Source organism: Pteronotus mesoamericanus, unplaced genomic scaffold, assembly GCF_021234165.1.
Source record: "Pteronotus mesoamericanus isolate MK-2021 breed Mesoamerican mustached bat unplaced genomic scaffold, CSHL_Meso_final contig_75, whole genome shotgun sequence".
Taxonomy (NCBI): Eukaryota; Metazoa; Chordata; class Mammalia; order Chiroptera; family Mormoopidae; genus Pteronotus; species Pteronotus mesoamericanus.
Window position 1 is genome coordinate 8,993,231 of NW_026555249.1, and position 24,559 is coordinate 9,017,789.

Below are 24,559 nucleotides of genomic sequence, written 5' to 3' on the forward strand. Positions count from 1 at the left end.
TTTAAAACTCTTGAAGAATTTTTAGCAGGTTAGAAAAATCTGTTTCCAATATTTTTAAGTGTGTTGATATTATAGAGGTGACATTTGTATTTTTAATAGCTTCAGAAAAAAAATCTCAAAACTGAGGAAATGTTTTTAAATATCTTTTTCTAAATGCTCTGTAGCACATTTATTTTGATAAGTAATAACTTTCTTTGTTATTGTTATCACATTTACTTTGAAGGGAAAGATTAATATTTTTAAAAGTATCTGACAAGTAAACATGAGACTGCAACCTGCCAATCACCATGAAAAATAGTTGGCCACTACAGACATTTATGTGGTACAAAAGATTTTCACAGTCATGCCCCTTCTCTTTTCAGTGTATGAAAATTAAACTGCACTTTAAAGGTCTTTATTATATGAAATTATCACACGTACTGTCTCTGTTCTCTGAATCCCTAATTTTTAAATTTCACTTAAAGTGACTGTTTAATCTATTTTTCATAAAACATGGCTTTTATTAAGGAAGCTGTTTACTGATAATGATACACATTCCATGGTACATCTTTAGTTGGGGTGCACAGAAGGAAAGTAGTTATTTGTGTATTTCATTTCTGAACAGAATTTAGCAAACACCCTAAGCTGAGACAAGTGTAGAAACTTCTGTGCTTTCATCTAACTGGACTGCAAAGCTTCTGTAATACCTATTTGTTCAAATACTCTTTTCTTCATATTTTCAGCTTTTTTTCCTTTTCCTCTTCCCATCTTGGTTGACTAATGTGACTGCATTTTAGTTTTGTCAACAGTTTTCTTTGTGGGTTTTTTTTCAGCCATTTTTTTTTTAGCATAGCAGGAAATGCCAAAATACTCCCTGTTGATATATACCTTTTTGTCTGTTACTAAAAAGAACTCTCTTTTTTTTTGCAAAGCAACATATTCGATCAACACTTTATGACTTGCACATCACTGAAAAATATAGAAAATTATTTTCATATTCTGAATGCTTATTTTTAAATATTTTGCTAAATAGACAGCTTTATAATATCAGCTAACATATCAAGGAAAAACATACACTTAGAGTTAAGCAATAGTAAAGGGTAATGTACATAAATTCATATTTCATATAACCTAATTTCAACTTTTAAAATGTAGCTGATATTGTGACATCTGATTAAATTATTGTTGCTTTTTTTTTAGTGTGTAATGATTTTGATGAAGTGTTAATAGTAAGGATAGAAGCATCTGATCTTACATATTTTAAAATCTTGTGCTTGTGCTTCCATTACTTATGTTACATACATGACAGTTTTGGGGGCAAGGTTCTTGTTAAGCCATGTGTCCATTTTGAGAAGGATACTTTAAAATATACTCCTTCAATCCACTTTCCTGGACGTAGCATCTGGCCTTATGCCTAAGCAGGAAGGACTCCGGATGGAGCGCTGTGGACTCCCCCAAGCTTCAGGATTTCCAGTCTTCCTTCGGGTCACCTCATACGACTGCCAGTTTAACCCACTGACCAAATGACAGCGTCATTGTTCATCTGCATAATAAATACCAATAGTTTAATTTTTTTCTTTCTTTCGTTTTCCTTTTTTCCTGGCCAAAAAACATCCCAAACTCCTCCATCAAAAAACATAAAAGCAAAGCAGTCCCTAAAAGTAAACGGACAGTGGGCAAAGAGGAAACTGGAGCCGCGGCTGGAGTGGCTCAGTGGATTGGGTGCTGGCCTGTGAACAAAGGAGTCGCCAGTTTGATTCCTGGTCAGGGCACATGCCTGGGTTGCAGGCCAAGACCCCAGCTGGAGGTGTGTGAGAAGCAATCAATTGATGTACCTCTTGGACGTTCATGTTCCTCTCTTCCTCTTTATCCCTCCCTTCCTCTCTCTCTAAAAATAAATAAATAAAATCGTAAAAAACGAAAAGAAAACCGGGCGGAAAAAGCATAGCTATTCAGCAGACCAATGCATACCTGCGATCTGAAGACTAAACCAGTACCAGAAGATGGACCAAAGCCCACCCAGGTTGGTAGCGACCCCTGGCTTCCAGTAGTAGCAATTACAAACCCCTTCTGGAGAAAAGTTCTAAGTACTTCACTCATTAAGACGAAACAACATCAAACTCATTGGAAAAAGTCAACATGAGTAATAATAAATAAAAATAAATATAATTATACCTCATGAACTTCAGATATTGATGATAAGAAACAGAATAAAAAGGAGCTGTATATGAAATGACCTTTAAAATGAAGAATTTCTGATTTCATCCATAATGGAAAATAGGTATTGGCTCTACTTTCTCACAATAAACAACTATTGATCTAGACAAAATGTATGGACAACTGTTTTTAGGCTTTGGATGATAGATAGTAGGGCACTGTGACTTTGAAGTAAAAGAAACAAACAAGGCGAGCCCAACATTCTCTCTGGTTTTTACCTGAGGATGTCTTTCAAAATACAACACAAGCTCTGGAACCCAAACAGATAACATCAGTCTCACCGGATGAAGGGAAAAACTGTGAAGCTCAGACATAAAGAGGCAGCTGAAATTTGAGAATATAAGAGAGTAAGACGCACAGAGTAGGAGCTCTGCTCCAGAAACACGCACAGGGGTCCTTTTGATTATTTTGTTGAATTTTAAGCCGCATAACCACAGGGTGAGACCCTGTGAGGCCTGGCAGAGAACAGCTAGTGGAGGATCTGAGCTGAATGGAGATTCCAGAAGTTGCAGATTGCTAGGAGATGTTAGAGTTCCAAGCAAAAAGAAGAGAAACCTTGGCGAACATTCGGAGCATTCAGTTAAGAGCTCCAGAAGGCTATCATTGTATTTAGAGAAAGAGTGCTGGAGGCCCCGTAAAGGTCATAACTTAGGGGAAAAGGTGCACTGCCCCTAAAATAAAGGCTACTACAGACACATCCAAGCAAAACCTAAAACTAAGTCCCAACAGGAAAAATCTGATCAGCAAGTAAATTAACTAACGAATGGGGGAAAATCCTACAAAAGTCATTAAAAAGAAAGCAACAGTATTTCAACTCTCACATTTATAATGTCCAGCCTATAATAAAAACTATAGTAGATGTAAAAAAAATCAGGAAACTGTGATTCATTGGCATGAGAAAAAATAGCCAATAAAACAGACAGAGAGGTAACACAGATGTTGGAATTAACAGAATTTTATAAATATGTTTGAAGATTTAAAAGGAAAGTTGGACATGATGAATGAAGAGATGGGGGCTTTAAAAAAGAAGTGAAAATTCTAGAAATTAAAAAAACAATATGAAAGATGTTAGAATCTGTCAGAAGATAACATGTGACTCTAAAAAAAGAAAAAGGATCACCGAATTTGAAGCTAGACCAATAGAAAAAAGTATGAGAAGAAAAAGGCTGAAAAAAAGCCTTAGTGATCTAAGTAAAAAATAAACAAATAATCAAACAGTCTAAAATATGTGTAATTAGAGTCCCAAGAAAAGTAAAGAGAGAGATTAGGACAAAAAACAATATTGAAGAAATACAGTTATACACTGCATGATGACATTTCGGTCTATGACAGACTGCATATATAATGGCGGTCCCCTCAGGTTATAATAGAGCTGAACATTTCTTATTTCCTAAGGATGTCATGGCCATTGTAACATTGCAGTGCCACATTTCACTCGTGTCAGTAGCGATGCCTGCATAAACATACTGCACTCTGTTGTATAACAGCACACCGCCATCATTATGTATAGAATAGTACCCGATAATGGTAATAAAGGACTGTTACTGACTATTCTATACTTTTGTCATTATTGTATTGACTATACTATACTTTTATCATGATTTTAGAGTGTACTCTTTCCACTTAGAAAAATATTTTGCTGTAAAACAATATGCTGTGTTACATCTGCAGCGGCCGCATCTCCTGTTTACCACATCTCTTGACTGCATCATTTTCTCTGGTGCTTGATTTAATCTAGTGTTGCTTCTCACAGTAACATGCTGCACAGGCTTATAACCCAGGAGCAATAGGCCAGGCCACATAGCCTAGGTGTGTAGTGGGCTAGATCATCTAGGTTTGTGTAAGTACAATATGATGTTCACATAATGACATTGTCCAATGACATATTCCTCAGACCGTTTTCCCATCATTAAGCAGTGCATGATGACTACATGCACAGTAATGGCTGAACTGTTACACATTTGATGAAAACACATCCAAAAAGTGGAATGGATCATGAGCAAGATAAACACAAAGAAAAACACTCCTGGGCATATAATAGCCAAATTGCCAAATGTCAAAGATAAAGAAGAGAAAGATAATCAGACAAGAGAGCAAAAGGCCAATTATCTATAGGCAACAACAAAGAACCACTCATGACTTCTGGTCAGAAACAATGCAAGCCAAAATTCAATTAAAGGATATCTTTCAAGTGAAAAAGGAAAGAAATGTCTATAGCCTAAAATGATATATCTTGTAAAACCAAATTTCAAAAAGGAAAGTGAAATGAAAATGTTTTCAGATTTAAAAAATTTCAAAGAATTCGTCATGAGCAGATGTGTTCTATGAAAAATGTTAAAGGAAGTCTTGCAGTCGTAAGGAAAATAATACCAGATGGAAATTCAGATTTACGCAAAGGACAAAGAATGCTTTGGTGTATATATAAGTAAATAAAATGGTCAATATATCAGGAAGTAAAAAAGGTTTTTTAAAGACAATTTCTCATTTAAAACAAAGGCAATAACAATGTTTTGTAGGCTTAAACTGTAGAAGAAAAATGTATAGAATAATTGGACTGCGATAAGGTTCTCATACATATGAAGTAGTACAATGTTGTGGGGAACAATGCATTGCGGGGAGCACCGTGGTGAAACACAGGGCTCCTGGATCTGAGGGTTACTGTCCAGAGCCAGCTGAGGAGGGAGTGCGGCTCTGAAACCTACAGAGCCTGTCCCGGGGTTGTCATGGATGGGGGGAATAAACACAAGTCGTCACAAACACTTCTCTCTTTGCCAGGAGAAGGGACATGGCTCTTCCCTTTAGGGGAGAGAAGGCCCCAACCGCCCCCCCCCCCCCCGCCGTGTCCAAAGGCTTTTATTGAGAACCATATGCACAGGGGTATACAGCAAAGCTCATCAATCAATGTCAAAAGGCTATGTGTGCAGAAAACAGATCATAGATAACAATTAGAGAAGCACAAGAGATCTGCCTCAGGTCAGGGTCTATGAATAATGTAAACCTCCTTCCCAGTTTGAGCTGGTTATCATCACTGTAGAGGGAAGAACAAAGCATGCTTAGAGGAACCTACTTCTAGGCCTGATTGTCTCCGGGAACCGCCTGATCCAGTTTAGGACTGTGCCTGCCTTTAGTATTGTTTCAAGCCTGAGCCAGGTGGGCGGGGCACAGCCACCAAGAGATAAGGAGACTTCTTTCAGAGAGAATGGGGACTCTGGCCACGTCCAAGCCAAGCTGAGGGGCATAGGCCTTTTTGCTCTTTCTCCATGTCCCCCAAGTCCTTGTGCCGTTGCCCATACCCGCCAATGTCTGGCTTAGGTCGTCTCTCCTCGTGAGAGAACTTACCCATCAACAAGCGACCATCACAGGGCCAAGCAGGGTGATGCAAGAGGGCAGGGGCTGGGCCCCTGCCAGGGGGCCAGGTTTGGTCTCCTCAGTGGCCTGTTTTCTCAAGGCCTCCTTGGTTATTTCCAGTCTTGGGGCCCTTTCTCCTGTCAGCGGGGCTACAGTCCCTGAAACCAGACGGGGTGTTTCCCAACAGTACAATATTAGTTTAAGGTATACGAAGATTAGTTTAAAAATTTATTATATAAATAAATAGCTACATAGGAGATTGCTGCCCTCTCATATTAAATATTATATTACAAGTAAGTGAATTATACACTTCCCGGTTTTAAAACTCATTACAAAGCTGCAGTAATTAAGACGGTGTGGTACTGCTATAAAGAGAGACAAAAACAGGAAGCAGAAACAGTGAACTGAAGGAAAAGGAAACAAATACAAAACTATAGTTGAAGACTCCCTCTCCTTTCTCCATTATCAATAGAAAAAATAAACTGAAAAATCAGTCAGCTTATAGAAGACCTGAACAATACTTTGAACCACTGTACCTACTTGACATTTACAGAACAATGTCAAGTAGGTAAATCCACTCAACAACAAAAGAATACCCATATTTTTATTTTTGTAATTTTATCTATTGATTTTAGAGAGAGACAAAAACATTAATTTGGTGTTCCACTTATTATATGTATTCCCCGTTTGATCCTTGTATGTGCCCAGACAGAGGATTGAACCCACAACCTTGGGGTATCAGGACCATGCTCTGATCAACTGAGTTACCCAGCCAGGGAAAATATTTTCCAGAGCAATTTAGCATATATGCAATAGAAAAACCCTCATCTGTGCACCCAGGGAAACCCCAACATAAATGTTCATAGTAGCATTGTTTTTGTTAGCAGAAAATGGGAGCAATCTAACATGAACTTCAGTAGAAAAACAGAAATCTCTGTGGTTTGTTCATTCAATGGAATTATATACCTTTCCCAAACATAACGATTGACAAAAGCAAGTTGCAGAAAAGTACATGCAGTATGATACTAGTTACATCAAATATTAAAGAGTTAAAAAACAACCCTTGAAAAATTTTCATACATACATACGTAATGAAAGTATAACAGAAATGTGTGGGGGTGATAAGCACCAGAATCAGGTATTGGTGTTCTTTGAGAAGGAGGGAAGGAAGGAATAAAGTGAAGTACACAGGGAGCTTTAAATTTATTTATATTTTATTTAATAATAAATTAATTTTTAAAGGGTGACTGAGGGAGAGATGGAAAACTGTTATACTACCATTTATAAATTTAAAAACTGAACATTCAAGGAAACTGATCTTTAGATACTGAGGAAGCTTACCGGCAATTTATGGTGAACAAGAATCTGTCTTTAACTTACGGTCAGGCCACAGAATTGTATTTGCCTTACTTGTTCACCCACCTTATATGCCAGGCAAGGCTCCAAAGATTTTAGCCTATTCATAAAAATCAAACCCACTTTCAAAGGATAAGCATTTATTATCTTTTGATAACAAAGTTATTAAAAATAAATCTTTTCTAAGTTCTAAAGGCACACTTCAGGGCTGAACCCCTCCTTTGGACATAATAAATCTTAACCTTATACAAATGACTGCAATAGATCCTTATCAGCAGCTACTTTGAAGGGGACAATGCTACCCTGAATATGTCAGTTCTGGTATGTTTGTTAAAGAGACAATTATAATATATTGCCATCATTTTTTTTCTTAAGTTCCTGTAGACTTTGTAGCTCATAGTCTTTAGTTTACCTAACATTAATTAAATTGATTTTTTTAGTCTTGTAACTCCCCCTCGTGAAGCTGGGCTACTTACCTTATTCAACAGTAACATTTCTGAATGTCATCTGTACCCTAATGGAAAAGGAACCAACAGTTTTCCTAATTCCTGGCTTCTTTGTGTCTCAGTGATAATTTTCATGCTTTTCTTTGTTTTTGTTTTGTTTTGTTTTGTTTTGTTTGTTTGTTTGTTTTAATTATTCAGAAAGATGAGGGAGCAGTATGTTATCATATACCCATGGGAACACAATAATTAAGATCTTGGGCATGGAGTATAAGCCTAATATTTGCCATGTAACTTTGGCAAAGCATATGTAGTCTCTAAGCCTCATTTATTCATAGTAAAACGGGTCTGACTTGATAGGATTGACATAGATTTAAATGAGACAAGGCCCATAAACACCTACCACAGTGTCTAATAGAGAGTCAGCCCTCAAACAAAGCCTATGGCTGGTGCAGATGATGTTGACAATGCCACATTGATATGGAATTGACTTAAATCCCGAGGCTGAATATTTTTACCATTTGAATAAATGAGTAAAAGACATAGACTGATCATAAATAGGCTTATAGTGAACATTCACCTTTCAGCTGACTCTCACCTTACACGCCCAGTGTAAATTTGGCTTCTTAGGTGACAGGGCAGCTGAAGCGATGCAGGATGCTGGCAGGACCCCAATGGGCCAGGACAGCCCCTTATGATGTGAGGAGGGCCAGTTTTAGGGTTTGGCTCATATAATACTATGTCTCTTCCTCTTTGAAGTGAGAACCACTATTTCTGCAGAAAATCTACTTCTGCTCTGCCCCTGCTAACTCACCACAGAGGCACGCATTCCTCAGCTGCTGCAAGAGCTGGCGGCCAGAGCCCCAGTTGCACCGGAGAACTTACTCCGGGGCACTGGCCTCCGACCAGAGGAGCAGTGGCACTCAGATACGCCTGACAGAGCGGGTTGAGGCTGGGGGAGGAGGAAGCCCCTGGCAGCCAATCACAGCCGGGGGGAGGGGAGGGGCACAGCTCCCCCCACTCCAATGCCTCAGTGTGCAAGGAGTCCGTGGAGCCATCTCTGCTTCCCTGTGTCCTTCTGGAATCAGTCTGACCTTAGGCTGCAGCTGGACCCACATCTTTGCCCAGCTGCTTTCTCTGAGCTACCCTGCTCCCTCACTCCTTACTGGGGCCCCCTGGGTGAGCCCCTCAACAAATCCCTCACCCAAGACTTCCAGTCTTGAGCTCCACTTTTAGGGACTCAACCTAAGAAGCCTTTCTAGGATGTCTGCTTCAACAGCTGTCTTTGGAAGAAGAGAGACGTTTGGGTTGTTTCTCTTCTGAATGAATGCATAACAACTTTTGTATGTCCTTGAATACTTTGTGGTTTTGGTTTGCAGTCCTGTACATTTATTTAGTTCTCGGAGGTTAGTAACCATCATAGCTTGGTGGACCTCTTTTAGATCTGTACCTATTAAAGAAGAGAAACCAACGGACAATTTGGGTTCCTTGAAGTATGTGGGTTGCAACAGCATTTTAATGCTTTTCTTAAAATAGTTTCTACCATTCAGGTTGGAGCTCTGACAAGCATATCATGCTAGCTCAAATATAATAACCTAAATTTCATCATAACTTAAACTCTTCAGTACTGCTGCTAGAAACGTGACGGAGAGTCAAGCTTTGGCTTCTGTTGACATGTGTTAGATCATGAATTGGAAAGGAAAGAGATCGTTTACATGCCTGAGTAAAACTCTTTGTCAACTTCAAGTTTTGAAAGATACCACAGTGTTTCAAAGATCTTTTTCCAAGAACTGAGATGAAAGGGCTGACATTGTGGCCAAAAAGGCATTTTTTTGCTCTCCTTTGCTAATAAGAACATGGCCACAAACAGCCTATATATTAGCTATTGACTATTATTCTCAGTTGGGCAAGTGCCAAACTACAATTTGACTTAAAATTTCTGTTTGATTCCAGGCCATAGCATTTGCAACATATCAGGTGCTGAGGAATTTGTGGGCAGCAGCATTAGTTTTTATGATTGCATTCCTATTAGACCTTTCAGTGGCATTTGGTGCTACTAACAGAAATGAAATCTGGGTGTCATAGGCACGAAATACATTTTTTCCATCTCTCACCCACACGAAAAGACTCCTTTTTGGCAAGCTGGATGGCTACAGGGCAACGTGTGCTTCATCTGATTAATTTCCCATTGTAAGTGGCCGGTGTTGCAGACTCGCCACAGGAGTCAAATCTGGCCTACAGGCATGATTTTTTTGGTCTGAATAGTTCATTTCAGAAAAATTAAATCAACTGGAAAAAATAATAGAAATTATATATATATATATAAATAAATCTTGCTAAAGAGTTTCTTTTGAAAACTGAGGACTATCAGTAGTGCAGAGTCCATCAGAGTGGAGTCATATTATCAGTAGGTCACAGGTGGGAGACGAATGGCAAACTCAAGGTGGAAAACTTGAGAACTGTTTGCAAATGTGTGGACGGTGTGTAGGGAAACCATGTAGTAAAGGGCAGTCCCCTGCAACTGGTCACCTCAGGGACTGGCTGCAAATCCAGAAGGAACAGGGAGAAGAAGAAGACTGGAACCCACAGAGTCAGCACAAGGTGAAGAAGCCTGACGGACAGGGCTGTGACCTGGGGTGAAGGACAGAGCCACTCGTGAAGGGACCTCAAGCAGGAAGCCGGAGGAGTAAATGTCCAAACCTCTCTCCCTTGTCCCTCGGATTGCTGGCTGCTGCTCCTCGTTGGCAAAACGAAACCGGAAGCTCTAAGGCAAGGGGGCCTCTTGAGGCAGCCCATAAAGTTTGGTCTTGGGGGCACAGAGCAGAACGGGGAAAGTCGGGGGGGGGGGGGGGGTCTGGGGCCAAACCAAGAGCGGCCAGCCTGACCAGCCGCTCGGTCTTGTGCACAGAGCTCATATTCCATTGATTATCACAGCTCCCACCCGTCTCTATGGCGCCCACCTTGAAGCTACATGTCACTTGTCTTCTACCACTGACCATCATGTTGACACTATGGTGTTTCTTGTAGGAAACAATCATTTCTGTACCAATGTCCCTAACCAAAGTGAGCCAGAAAAAAATAGAAGACCAAATTCTTCAAGAAAAACTGAGGAAGTGCATATACATATGTATATGATAGCACATTTTTTCTTGTAAAAATAATACTGTGTGTTTAATATATAAAAAATATATACCCTGGTGTGTCCATCTCTCTCTCTGTATATCTATATCTATATCTACCTATATATCATCTATCTACATCTATATCTCTATCTATTTGATGACTATCTCCCTAAGTGTAGTTGCTGGAAACACCAAATACAAAATGATGTGCCAGTCTGGAACTTCATACTCAAATGTAGAAACTGGACCTGGCAAGGACATTGCATTTATTCATTACTTTTAAATTTTTATTGTGTTTAACCTTAAGTGATTCCATCTTACCCTCAAATGTCAGCTAGCAAATAAGTGGGACCCCAAGCCAGTTTACTGCCATTGAAGTCATGCTCATCATGATAGGATTCCATCGCACTGACATATCCAAAGTGTGTCATAGCAAACTAGCAGGCAAGGAGACAAGGACAGTTAGTATGTGTCAGACACTGCACTGACTGCTGAAGTATGTACAACCCTGTACGGCAGGTACTTTCATATTTTATAAATGAAAATCCTGAGTACGTTAGCAAAGTTCAGACTACTCTTGTTTAAGGTGACATAACTTAGGTGGTCATCTGAAGCAGGAGTCAGAAGAAATGATGTGCACAGTCACTAAAATGAAGCTTTAACTATGAGGCACAACTGTGACAATATAGGCAACATCAGCAAGTATTTCAAAATTAGTCTTAATGATAATAATAATGATGATGAGTGGTGATAGTTGAGTCCTTGTGATATGTGCAGGACAGTGCTTACCGTTTCACAGATGGAGTAAGAAATAAATATTGTTAAGAAAAATTGCATATCTATCTTTTCAAGAAGTTTAGATCTTTGATTATCCCTCATTTCTCTTATGTTTTCATTTTCCTCTCTCAACTAGAACCTTCTCTTAGCTTTTGAATAAGCTCAAGTCTTTTCTGTCTTAGAAGACAAACCATTCCTCAAAACAAAATTTAAGAAAAACACCTTTAAAATTTTCCTATCTGGCTATGACTTATATCGTGTTTCTAAGCTTTATGGTCTAATTCCTAGAAAGAGCTGTCCGTGCTGTCTGTCTCCATGGTCTATGCTTTCCTTTCATTCATGGACGGGGACGTCCAGGCCCCCTTTCAGGGAGTGGTGAATTGCTGCATGCAGCTGGACCTGGCAGCTGTCTGCTCCTTCAGGGTCTGTCTCAGCTCGTCATCGAGCACAAGGTCATGCCCTTCCCAGGTGGCCCAGTCTGGTCGTAAGTGAGGCGGGAGCCAAAGGGTTGGCCATGTGGGCCCAAATGTAGCCCACATAACTCAGAAGGGTCGCATTTACTCTCATGGTTCTCATCTGGTTGGCTGAAGATGTTTAGTGGCTAAACACGAAATTCATTATTAGAGTTAATTAGAATTTGATTAAAATACTCTTCCCACAGAGATTCTGATCCAGTTCCTCTGCAGAGAAAGATGTGTATTTTTACAAACTTTTCCGCCGTGCTGTATTCAGTTCAGATCCTCTGGAAAGCGGACACCAAGATGGGTGAAGACGCATTAAATTTTTTTTCCTGAGCAAAGTACATGTGCGAGAGGAAATGGGGAGGAAGCCGGGGAGGGCTGGAGGAACCGTTCAGAACAATGCCAGTCTGACCCGGCGAAGGGAGGGGTGGCTGGGTGGAAGTGGCGCAGAGGGCAATGCAAGGTAAGGAAGGCTTCGCAAGGCTGTTGGGTGGTCCTCAAACCGACGTTGCCACCTGAGTGCCTCGGGACTTTTCAGGATCAGGCCAGGCAGGCCCAGTCACTGGCTCCGCAGGAGCAGCCTGCGCGGGGCACGGTGCTGGCACAGCCGGCGATGGATTTCAGGAGGCGGAAGCTGGGGTCTTAGGCAGTTAATTTCCTCAGCGTTGGGGAGTGGAAGGCACATTCTCCCTACAGTTTTAAGACAATGGAATAAGGGAAAGGAAGATAGAAATGGGCAGTAGTTGGAGAAGTATTTGGATTCAATGGAAGGTTTACTGCTGTTTTTTTTTTTGGAATGGGAAAGACTTTAATATATTTGTAAGCCTAGAGGAGGGAATCTACACAATGGGGTAAGTTAAAGGGAAAGAAGAGGAGGGAAGAACAGATGGATAGAGAGGGCATGTGTGTGTGAGAGACGGGGGTGGGGGGGAGGAGAGACTGAGAAATGGAAAAGGAAAGGGAAAGGGAAAGAGAATAAATTAATTGTAGAGGAAGAAAACTCCAGGGCAGGCAAGAGGAAGAAATGGGATTAAGGCTGTGGCTTTGAATCTGAGAAGTGGCATCTTATTCTCTAAGCTAGTGTTTGGATATGGGGTTAGGGTTGAACACTGTTGGAAGTTGGAGGAAAATGCATTTGGTTATCTCAATGTCTACCATGAAATGAGAGACAAATTATCAGGAGCACCAATGGAAGGTGAGGTCTTGAGTAGGAGGTACCCCATCCTCTGAGGCTGAAGCAAAAAAGGGTAATAAAGGGCTCAGATGTGGCAGCAAGTTATGGGAGAGGAAGGCTGAAGGTAGTATTTATTTGTTGCTCTTCTCACATGACAAAATTCCATACATAAAACTGTAACAGAAATAATGTTTAGTATATTAAAATTAAGACCTCAAATATTTATTTTGTATTAAGATGGCTATCAATTACATAAATGTTTCACAGGTGTGTGCATCTATTTCTTGGTTGTATAAACCCAAACTCTAAAATATATTGCCTTGATCTAATTTAGAATTTAAAAAACTGATACTCTATTGAATTTATTTACTCTCAATCACATAAAAATAACTGGAAATATGCTGTCAGTATATTATGTAAATCTGTTACCAAATTTAACAAACAAAACCATTCTGAATTATGTGATTTTAGCTGGTATTAAATTCATCATGTGAGCATAAACTGGTTTCCCTATCAAAAAGTAGACATTAAAGTATTTCATAACTGGCAGGGATCTTTGAGATCAGTGGCTTCTCATTTGGGGGTTTCACACTTGCAAAGTCTACAAATTGAGGGATAGAAGCTGATGACCTATTTTCAAATTTCAGTATATCTGCTGGAAATCCCACTTTACCCATGTGAAGGCTTTGAGGTTCTTTATAATCATTTGAAATTACTTCAGTTCCTTGGGGTCACACTCCAGAAACTATTTTCTTGGGTGTTGGGGTTTTGTATTTTATATCATGGTATTTAGTGTTCTTAGCATTTGGGACCCCGATGCTTCATGTTTTGTTTCTGGGCCGCTTTGGGAAGAGGACATGTCAGCAGGAACCCGCCAACGCAGACATTAGGATTTACTGATTTGCACTCCCTCTGCTGGACAACTTTCCAGTAAAGTGGTTTAAAAAAAAAAAAAGCTCCACAGAGGTAACTGAAAAACAAAGCCAAAAACTTAAAAAAAGTCTTCATAGTAAAGAAGCATCATAAAAGGGTAATTTCGAAGTCCAAATTTCATTCTGCATAATTTTAGAGTAATCCTCATTCACCTCTACTCCAGTTATAACAGTACTTTATACAGAATACAGAATTACCCTGTTAGCATTTGAATCTGCAAAAAGAAAACTTATTTTAGATTCTTCTTTCATTTTAATCTTAGATGTGCATACCCAAATGCATACATTCTTATGAAACAATTAACACATATTCACAATTAACAAATAGGGACAAACTTTATACAGAACTTCTGCTACAAGTATAATTTTCAAAAAACATTTAACCCACCAGCAAGAAAGAAGACACAGTCAAAATTAGAGGTGCAAACAATAGTTTTCTTCTCGTGGATGTTTTAAAATTTCTTTTTCTATAGTTCTTTATGGTTCTTCCTTATATTTCTTTAGACAACACAGTCATCTCTTCTCAAATAATTTTTTGGGGATGGAGTTTGCTATTGATGGTCTAAAAGAAGCATCTTTATAATTATAGCTGAGACAGAAGTGGGATATTTAATAATGTTTACATCTCATTGATACAGTCTTCCCAGATGTTGCTTAAGCAGAGAGATCATTTTGTAAGTCCACAATGTCAAAACTTTATCAACATAATCATAATTTTATAACAAATGATAAGTAGTTTTGTACATTTGTTTTCTGTGACAATCAATAACATATGCCAATTAAAGCTCAGACTTCATGTTGGCATCAAATGGCCAAAGCTGAGAGTTAGTCGTTGTCATAGATGCAACCTGAAAGAAAAAATTACAAATTTAGATAATGTTATGCAACACACATACCCTGTGAGTGTTCCAAGGTTGGAGATATGGTTGATTCACATGCTTCTGGTTTAGGATTTTGGAAAGTAGAAGGTCATATATTTATTTAACTTCTATTGCTCAGTATTCAATTCCAGTAAAGTTTATGGACAAATTTATTCTCTATCAAAATGACTCAGGGTTATTTTATTTTATTTGGCATTGAATTAAATGTACTTTGTGGCAGTCATTCTGAATGAGGTTGAAAATATTAAATAGCAGTAAGAACAAGTTTAAAAGGAGACTAAAGGCAACATGGTTGACACTATGCTTCATGTCGGTTGAGATTAATTTTTTAGATCATAATTTAGGAATATATAATGCTTAGGGAATACTAGTGTTATAGGTTATGAAATAAGTACCAAATACATATTTTTTTTGTGTGTGGGAAAGCAGTTGGGCAAAGATGTGCATTCACAGTATAATAAAAAATTCACCAAATATTTTCCTACTTCTGTTTTCAAGGAAAATAAACGAGATTTTTCCTTGATTTACAGCCATGTGTAGAAGGAATTTTTTTCATTATACAAGCACATTTACCTTTTCTAACATTTTCAAGTGATTCAAATTCTGCTCAGATGGGAAGGTTCTAATTAATCCAGCAAGCTATTGTTAGTATTTGTAAGAACAGTAAATTCACTGCTTCTGTTCTCTGCGGCAGGTGCCATGGGACACTTACCATCAGCAATGTCATCATAGATTTCTCCGTCACTGTAAGCATAGAAAATAAATTTGATTTAAAAAAAATATCTTTTTAACATTGAAGCAATATTTAGAACAGAAGGTTTTAATACTATGATTTTATATGACACAGGCATTTAAGAGTGAGAAGTTACTATGCATTTATAAGTGGGAAGAAATTTCATTTTCATCTGCATCTTCTTTCATTTGCTTAATCTAACCATCTGTTTCATTCTAAAAGAAAAAAAAAGAAAAAGAAAAAAGCAAAACCCCACTATTTATTTCTCATTATCAGACACATCGGATAATGGAAACGTGCCTGAAGAGCAGAGACCAGGCGTTACTCTTTACGCCCAGCAGTGAGCCCGGCACGCAGCTGAGCTTGGGAAGAAGCGCTTTTGTTGAACTAAACAAACTGACAAATCATGGAGCATTAGAACTGCTCGAGGGTCTAATAAATTGTTAATGGATTCATTATACCTGTTAATATCAGATTTATACTTTTACTTGAATTTCAAACGTTAAATGAAATATGGTATTTGAGACAGGAAATGGATGCATCATTTTGCATCTTTCTAACTATAATTTACAAATATTAATTATAAAACACACACATATCAGTAATAAGTAGCAAAGATATAGTTAGTAGGGTGATTCTTATATAATTCAAAAAGTATTTATGGTGATGGGCAGCATCCACAATAACAGCTCTGGTTATTTTTACATGCTTTAGGCTTTACCTGGCCCCGAGTCTTTGTGAAGTATTCTATTTTATTAGACTGAGTACCTTGTAAATACCAGGAGATATAAATATGAGTAAGACATAAGCTTTGATTTCAAGAAGCTTATAATTTAATGGAGGAGAAAATGATATACATGTAAAAATAGAAAGTATTAAAAATATTAACATAGTCTTGAAACGTAGGATGCAGCTTCAAAGCCCAGAAATGTAAGGTGACTTTGTCACTTAGACCAGACCCACATCTGGTTCCTGTACTAGCCCTGTGCTTTTGTCGCGGAGCAGCCACGGGCCCTTTCAAGTGCTGCCGACTGTGGCAGATGCTCTGAGTTCCCTATGTCTTCTGTCTGGATCCTTGCTCTGAGACTGAGGGAGGCTTTGGCTAACAGAAATCTGATACAAAGGCAAAGAGCACAGATTTTCCTATTGTTCATTCAAAAGAATCATGAAGTATTCATTTTAATAGGTGGTAAACCAACAATTATTTACAGGGGATATTTTCTAAATTCCCTTTTAATCATCCTTCACAATCTCTGGGGAAGATATTGTCCTATTATTTACCATACACTCTTTCTTGGAAATCTCTACCTTTCATAGAATAAAACCCATTGAGAAGTCCCATGGCCAGCACCGTGGTTAATGCTCTGAAGAAAATAAAAGTATTAAGAACATTCTTCTTTTGCAGACAGAGCCCTTAACATTGATTTGTCTCTTTCTGATTGGTGTCAGGCTGCTTAAGGATACAGTGTGTGAATCTTCCTTGTTTTTTTTAACGCTGAACTCTGTAGATCTTTGTATTGGAATATGGCACAACCTGATAATGGAGTCCTTTTCTTGCGCCCGTTTACTTGAACAGAATCTCATAATGTTTGGAGGGACTCTAATAGCATACTACTACCAGACTGTGACAACGTCTTATTCATAAGGATAGAAGAATCATTGACTACTATCTTTTTTCTGGCATGCCTCCAAAAAAGACAACTTAATACTCTACTATGTCTGGTGTGAGAAAAGAAAAGTCCCCCATTAAGGGCCAGACTGTAAGCTGTTAACAGGTGACACTAGCACCTACTGTAAAGACAGTAATTGGTCCCTGATTATTTCACTTAACCAACTGCATTAATCAGTAAGTGAAATGCAAAGTGTTAATGAAAGTGTCAGTGGCTTTGACCTGTCTCCCGTGTTCGCAATGTCTGTCTCCAATGAATATATAAAACTGTGAACTGTAGAATGATGAATGAGAAGAGTTTCTTGTCTATTTAAAGTGATGCCTCATGAAAACCTTAACTTTATTAGGGGTACTGACATTTATATGACATCAGTATAGCATATTGTTTAAAAATGTATGATAGTTCAGTAGATGATTTTAAATGATATTAAGAATCTTTCCTAAAGCAAAGCATAACATTTTTTACAAGTATAAGAGGAGAAGAAAATTGGCTTACTTGTCCACCAAATTACTCCGTAGAACATAACCATCTATGAAAGAAAAAGAAAATAAATATTATTAGTAGTACAGACTTGAAGAATCTTTACTATTTCTTTTAATATAACATAATATATCGAATAATTGTATCTGTCTTCAAATATGATGCATTTCCTCCTGTCCATTTTTTTCTCCTTTCTTCTTTTCTAATTTTTCTTTCTCTCCTACTTGTCTCTTTTCCTCCATTTACAATGCTTCCTCCTTTCCCCTATGAATAAAAAATATATATAAATTTTTTCTACCTCTCTAAACTACTGGAGGTTGTAGTATAAGGTTCTTTACTTATAAAGTATAAGGAAACGTTAATCTATTTTTTAAGGTGACCTATTTTAGGAAGAATTTAGTAAGCATAGTTTCTCTCATTACAAAAGTAGTTCATAGGTAGGTATTTTAAATACCACCACATCTGAGACTTCACACTTCAGATTTTATAATACGGGGCAGGATCAGGACTGCGGGCAGACACCAGCTCTCTAGGGGTTACTTGGGGGAACATTCATTCTAAGGGGTCCCAGCACGGCTCTAGGATGTCCGGGGTGGAAGATCCTCCTCTACTGCCTTTGCTGTTGAACAGTCTCAGTTGTTGCATTTTCATCTTTTATCGAACAAATCATTACAGAAGAACGCGTACAAGGGATTCAAGTAATTCCCTGGGCAAGTAGGAAATAGACTGTATTTTATGCAAGAAAACAAAAATAATTTTTGGGCACCTTATGATTGCCCCTCACTGTGTAAAATACTCCAAAAAATATGGACCATTTTCTTTAGGAAAGGTCTGCTGACATGTAACTAATATCACTAACCTTTGAAATTACTAGTTTTGTGTTACTGCCTAAACTCTGTTGTATGCTGGGTATCAGTACCACTTACTAGCTTGTCAATACAGCCTCTAAATCACGTCTTTCCCTAAGTCAATCTGTTCATCTTGATCCACTTAAGGATTAGTTTGGGTTCGAAATCAGAGTAAACATGTAAGAATTATAAGCCAGAAAGCTCGTAAGTGTGGATTGATACAAGTGATAATGAACTTACTTAAACACATTGATGTCATATTATTATTGATTTAACATGTAAAAACATATTTTTAAAATGTGCAACTGAAATTGTTGATTAAAACTTAAGAAAATAAACTTTCCCTTGAAATATTCCAGGGACAAAAAACTTCACCAAAATTTTTCATCTAGAAACTCACCACCTTCAAATAAAAATTGTTTATAAGAATAATACTGCAAAAAGAAAGAATCAAGGTTTTCTTTGAATTCCTGTAGTATGGAAGAAAATGAAGCATGTTTCAAAATGATAAAAGCACAGTAAGGTACTATTTTATTCCGAGTATGAAAAATTAGACCACTGTATACCTTCTTTTTATTCCAGTCAAAGCAAAAGTAGCAAAAGTTATTAATGTAAGAACATCTAAAATTAATACTTATCCTGAAGTAGTCTTCGATATCATAGTTCTTTCATCTATTTCACGCTAACAGATTTGAAAGAATTAAGATATATATCATAATTTAACACAATTATATGTGTGTCTCTTAAAAGAGAAGGTTGGTGCAGATAACAAGGTGTTAGAATAACCTGTGGTTTTGTGTGGGGTTCCAGTGACTGAAATCTGTCTTTCCCTGTACATATGTCTGGGAGCCAAAATAAAATGGGAACGGTTCTCTATAGTCAGTAATAGTCACAAAACTTTTATTTTGTTAAAATTTGTGGTTTTATTTTCATTCTGAATTTTCTCTTAAAAATTGGAAAACAAAACAATACAACTGTAAGCGTTCCCATGTTACGTTCATGTTTAAGTTAAAAATTTTAAAATAATGACATATATGAACCAAAGCTTTTAGCAATTACATCAGTCTCATTGTGAATTGTTGGGGCTTTATAGACTCTCTGAGCTAAAATTAAAAGGCAGAAAATTAGAGAAATGTATAAGAAATTATAAAGTGTTGTAAGAGACTAGAAGTACTCTGGCATCAGACATATTTCTGGTTTAAAAAATCTTTAGATTAAGAGTAATAAACATAAAGAGAATATAATCATGATTTTGGTAATGAAAGGTTTTTATTTTCCTGTGCTGTTAGGTAATCTACTTTTTAAAACTCAAGTATGCAAAAATTGTGTAGACGTGGATAAAACACTATCTGTAATTAAGCACTAAAACAGTCTTCTATGTGCCAAAGTTAGTAACTCGTGATATCCATCTTAATTATCTAACTTCACAAAAATAAATTATAAAAACATATTCTCTTAGATTCTCATGGCCCCATTACAATCCTTCCTGTAGCTTTCCTGTTCAAGAGTTCTAAGGGGTAGCTTTCTCTTTTGTTGAATGCTCCATTTTTGTTGCTGTTGTGTGTTTGATACATAAGCAGCAATGATTGTGTATATTTTTAAGAAAAATGTATCAAGGAGATTAAGTGGCATGGTACCATACTGCTATATTTTAGTTCCCTAAAATGAGGTGATAATTGGGGGCTCATTAGGTATAAAATGACTATTAAATAGCATCTTTACAGGGCTAATGACTTTTTTATACAGCATAGTTTTTGCTGTGTAGTGCATTTAAAAACCTCTGCTAAAACTTCATTCTGTGAAAAGCGTGAATCATGACAGTGTCAAAACAAGTGACTTGCCATGAATTTTTTATATAATCTCTCCATTATAGTTTCTAGAAATAATTTCTTTGCAGTAGAAAAATGCTCTCTTTGCTCACGTGTTCCACGTGCATACATCATAAGGGAATGATAATGAAAAGTACAAACTAAGGAAATTAATAAGAAAACTATCTGACGGTTCTGTCTCACATAGAATGGCTGCCATGGTTAGTCAGCCCCGTGATGTTGTGGGTTTTGGCAGAGATTCTCACAAGAATATGAAATTATTATTTGGAATCCTCGCATTCATAGAACAGAACACAGTGGCTTGAAGCAAATGTTTTGAAACATGCGGTGGGGTAGAGCTAGTTAAGAAAGTGACACCCACCCCCAATCTGTGCCTTCACCCAGCGTTTGCCTGCCACGGGGCGGCTGTGTCCCAGGGCCAATGACTCACTTCTGCGAGGGCTGTTGGGAACACGACATTACTAAGGAAATAGAACGCCATCTTTCAGGAATGGAAAATATCTGCATTCTAATAGTTTCAATTTTTTTACTTGATAAAAATGACAACTTATACTATTTCCTCATTATTTCATTTGTTGTGAGCAAGTCCACTTATAAAATCAAATCTACTCAATTTGGTTTCATGCAGTTTAAAAAATGCAATGAAATTGTATCCCATCGATTAATCCAGGCAAGTGGAACAATGTACAATTTCAATAAAAAATGCTCATACTATGATAAAACAAAAAAAGAATAGGCAGTGTATAATACTGAATATAAATTATTATAGTATTATCCTAGTTTTAGAAAATGTTCTTTCTCTCTTATTTCTGAGGCTTCAAATCAGGGTGGCTTTTCAAAGTTCTGAATTTAAAATATCTTCTTCAGTAAGCATGCATTGTTTTCAAACTGAACACAAAATTACTTAAGCAAAGAAACAATCGACTAGATTTGGGAAAACTTAAAGCGCCTTTGAAATCCCCCTTTCTCCAACGCCCCAGAGAAACGGAGGACATTTTTGCCACAAATAGCTTGTGTATCACTGCATATTTTTGCAGAATTTTTTTCTCCAGTGACAAGAGGTGGGAAAACTCACAGCTTCTGAGACATTGAGTTGGGGAATATGCACAAATACTAGAGAGAAATTCCAAACATCCGGGACCAAATATCTCCTTCAGGTCCCCACGGCTCTGCCATAGTGCTCACAAGTCAGCGGGTGAGACCTCATCAGATGTGATACTGCCTGTGACAGTGGCTTGTATCCACCGCGGGAAGGGTTATTGTTCATGCTTTAGCCTCTAGTTTCTATTGTTACCAACCTTAGGTATAAGCAAATGATGCGCTCTTTCCTTTGGCGGATTAAAGAAGGAAGAGGAAAGACAGTGTTAGGATCGCCATGGCATTGGATTGCAAATGCCTTTGCGGCTAATCAGAAGGAAATAATAAGAAATAGAAAAATAAATAGAAATAAATAACTGAAAAGTTTAGAGGCTCCCAAATGATATGCAACAAGTGAACCACATTACTAAGGCTCAGATAGAGAACTCCTGTTTTCTAACCAGTTCAACTATTCAACAGACATTTTCCTGTGAGAGATTGTATGCCAGACTTTCATCTGCTTCTCCAGCTGCAGGCTCCCAATTGTCAAATGCTATTTAGCAAGCCCTAAGCAAGGTGCCAGGCACTGTAGAATGTGTTGGCATAACAGTGCTGAGAACATTTCATTGAAGCTACTCTCAGAGTCTAATCAGAATAATAGATTGGTGAAACAATTAGGCAATTACAGCAACAGAAGCATCAATCGTAGCTTGGTGGAGCTAGGGACGTATTCGTTTTGGTGGGGTGGCTGGGGAGTAGAGAGTGTGTCCAATTTCAAATGACAACTGTATTGTTTTAAATAGACAATTCTGGGCATTCTGCTGAGAATAAAATAGTGTAGAAGGATGAAATAGCATAATTTATTGAGGAAATGACAAGCAAGGAGTTTATAATTCTGGAGTGTCAGTTGCAAAGGGGAAGTAGTTGTGAGGATGAGGCTAGATCAGAAAGGGGTACACCCTCACGGGTGCTGGCCTGGAAGGGACTTTGCTCCCTGGCGTTCTGTTCATGTTTTATCTCCATGAGCTTCAAATCTCAATACCACGCTCCACCTGCCTTTTGTCTTTCTTTCGTAAGTAAGTTCTGCTCTCTTCTTTTAAAAGCCAACCGCACCTCCTCCAAGATGCCTTTACATCCATTTTTCTCAGCCTTGTCACTGCATTTTGTTCTTAAAGCTCCTGTCCCTGAGTCATCTTCCTGGGTTTAAAATTCGATATGGAGCTCCTGTTTCCTATGAACTAACTTAGCTGATGTGGGGCTGCCGTGCTGGCTGCCCATCCCATTTTAAATATAGAAGCACAGAGTTTTGAATTGCTCTTTCTTCACCTTTAAGTCAGATAAGCTTCTCTTTACACATTTGACAATAAATGTTTCCATCTGTCTGCTTTAAGAGCTGACAGAGTCAAAGAAGACAGGAGCTGTCTTTTCATAGTATGTCATACCATGTGTGTCCAGATAGGAAAGGAAAACAAGTGAATCTGCACGGTTGGAAAACTGGAAATTCTAGGTGTGACATGACATATGTCATATAATTTCAAAGCCAGGCCAGAGCTAGTGCCACTCACTACTTTAGCACAGTGGTTCTTACTTCAGTTTATACAAGAAGAAGCCAGGGAAGAGTTAGGATCACAGATTCCATCTGACCCCTAGAGCTCACAACTCAGGAAGTCAAAGGTGGGTCCAGGCAACTACGATTTCAGTGTGCCCTCAAGGGTCTCCTGAGGCTGCGTGTCTGTGGGACCTCATTTTTGAGAAGCACCAGTTTGGCTCTGTAGTGTGAGATACAGCAGACGGGAAATGAGAAGAGATGAAAATCAAACCCGTTGCTTGCAACACAGTAAGATTTCTTAATGTTTTCCATAATGCACAAAGCGCAGAACAAAAGGGTTAATAAAAACAGCTGTGATCACGGAACCTTGTTTGGTTGTTAAATTCTGGAGGTCTATCTCTTTGCAGAGCAGCGATTGTCAACCAGCACGCTGCAAGAATTTTAGCACATGCAATAGTTATTTAGTCAGGGGCACTGGCCTGTATTGCCTTAGATTGTCAAAAAAATGACAACAGCCAACACAGTAATAGCCCTCTTGTGTGAGTGCTCTGTCTTGAACCATAAATATATGGGTCATGTAACAGAGTTGCATCTTATTGGTCATGTTGCATAATAAGGTTGCATCTGATTAGTTAATTCCTGGCCAGAAATCTTTATATATAACTGATTTTTTAAAAAGTCACTTCAGAGCAAAAAGGGTAGATAATTACTATTATTAATTTTTTTATAAGTCAATCAAAATTATATCTTTTTTGTGAGATCAGCAAAAAATAACATATCTTTCTGGTGTGCCACAGAATTTTAGTAATTAGTTTATGTGTGCCGTGAGATGAAAAAGGTTGAAAATTGCTGATGTAGAGTAACCAGTGACTTACATTTTCCCTCTTCATTCCTGCAGAGAACTTTTGTATCATCTGTGTTTTGTATAACTTCAAGAGATTCACCAGGCTTCAGCTGTAGATCTTTGTTCCCCCACTTCTTAGTAGTTAAGGATGGGGCAACTGTGGTTGCATATAGGACTCTAATTTCACCATCATACTGGAAGAATTAAAAATACATTATTGACTGATAAGTATTATTAAAGTAATTCACTTATTGATATATTTATTATGAAAATCTTTGCTAAACAATTATCTATAGTTCCTTCTATTTAAAAGATAATGTAAGAACACTAAAAAAAGTGTTTTGGGGGAAAAATCACATATAATTTCACTAATCTAATATAATATCTATTTTTAAAATTTAAAAAAAAATAAAAAGTTTAAGGTGTACATTTATGCTTTTATACACTCATCTATCTCAAATTTATTATCACTGTAATTAGCTAACACCTCTGTCAACTCACATAATTACCATTTCATTTTTGTGGTAAGAATATTTAAGATTTACTCTTTTAGCAAATTTCAAGTATATAATACAATGTTGCTAGCTATAATCACCATGCTGCACCTTTAGTCTTTAACACTTAGTCATCTTATAACTGAAAGTTTGTATCCTTTGACCAACATCTCCCCATTTCCCCCACCACTCTAGCCTCTGGTGAACCCACATTCTCCTTTCTGTTTCTATGAGTTTGGCTTTTTTTTAGGTTCCACATTTAAGTGAGATCATACAGTATTTGTCTTCCTCTGCCTTATTTCACTTAGTATAATGCTTTTACAGATGGCAGGAGTTTCTTCTTTT

At 37.8% G+C, this 24,559-nt stretch overlaps 1 protein-coding gene across 2 annotated transcripts in view; it reads right to left on the reverse strand.

Annotated features, from left to right (window-relative positions):
- Positions 1–14,039: 14,039 nt before the first annotated feature.
- Positions 14,040–24,559, reverse strand: part of FYB1 (FYN binding protein 1) — a 146,792-nt gene continuing 136,272 nt past the window's right edge. For both annotated transcript variants that reach the window (XM_054583959.1, XM_054583958.1), the window contains exons 15-18: positions 23,752–23,914; positions 17,589–17,622; positions 15,403–15,434; positions 14,040–14,657 (exon numbers count right to left, since the gene is read on the reverse strand). In XM_054583959.1, the coding sequence (XP_054439934.1) occupies positions 14,635–14,657; positions 15,403–15,434; positions 17,589–17,622; positions 23,752–23,914 (252 nt within the window). In that variant the 3' untranslated portion in view covers positions 14,040–14,634. The remainder of the gene's footprint in view (positions 14,658–15,402; positions 15,435–17,588; positions 17,623–23,751; positions 23,915–24,559) is intronic.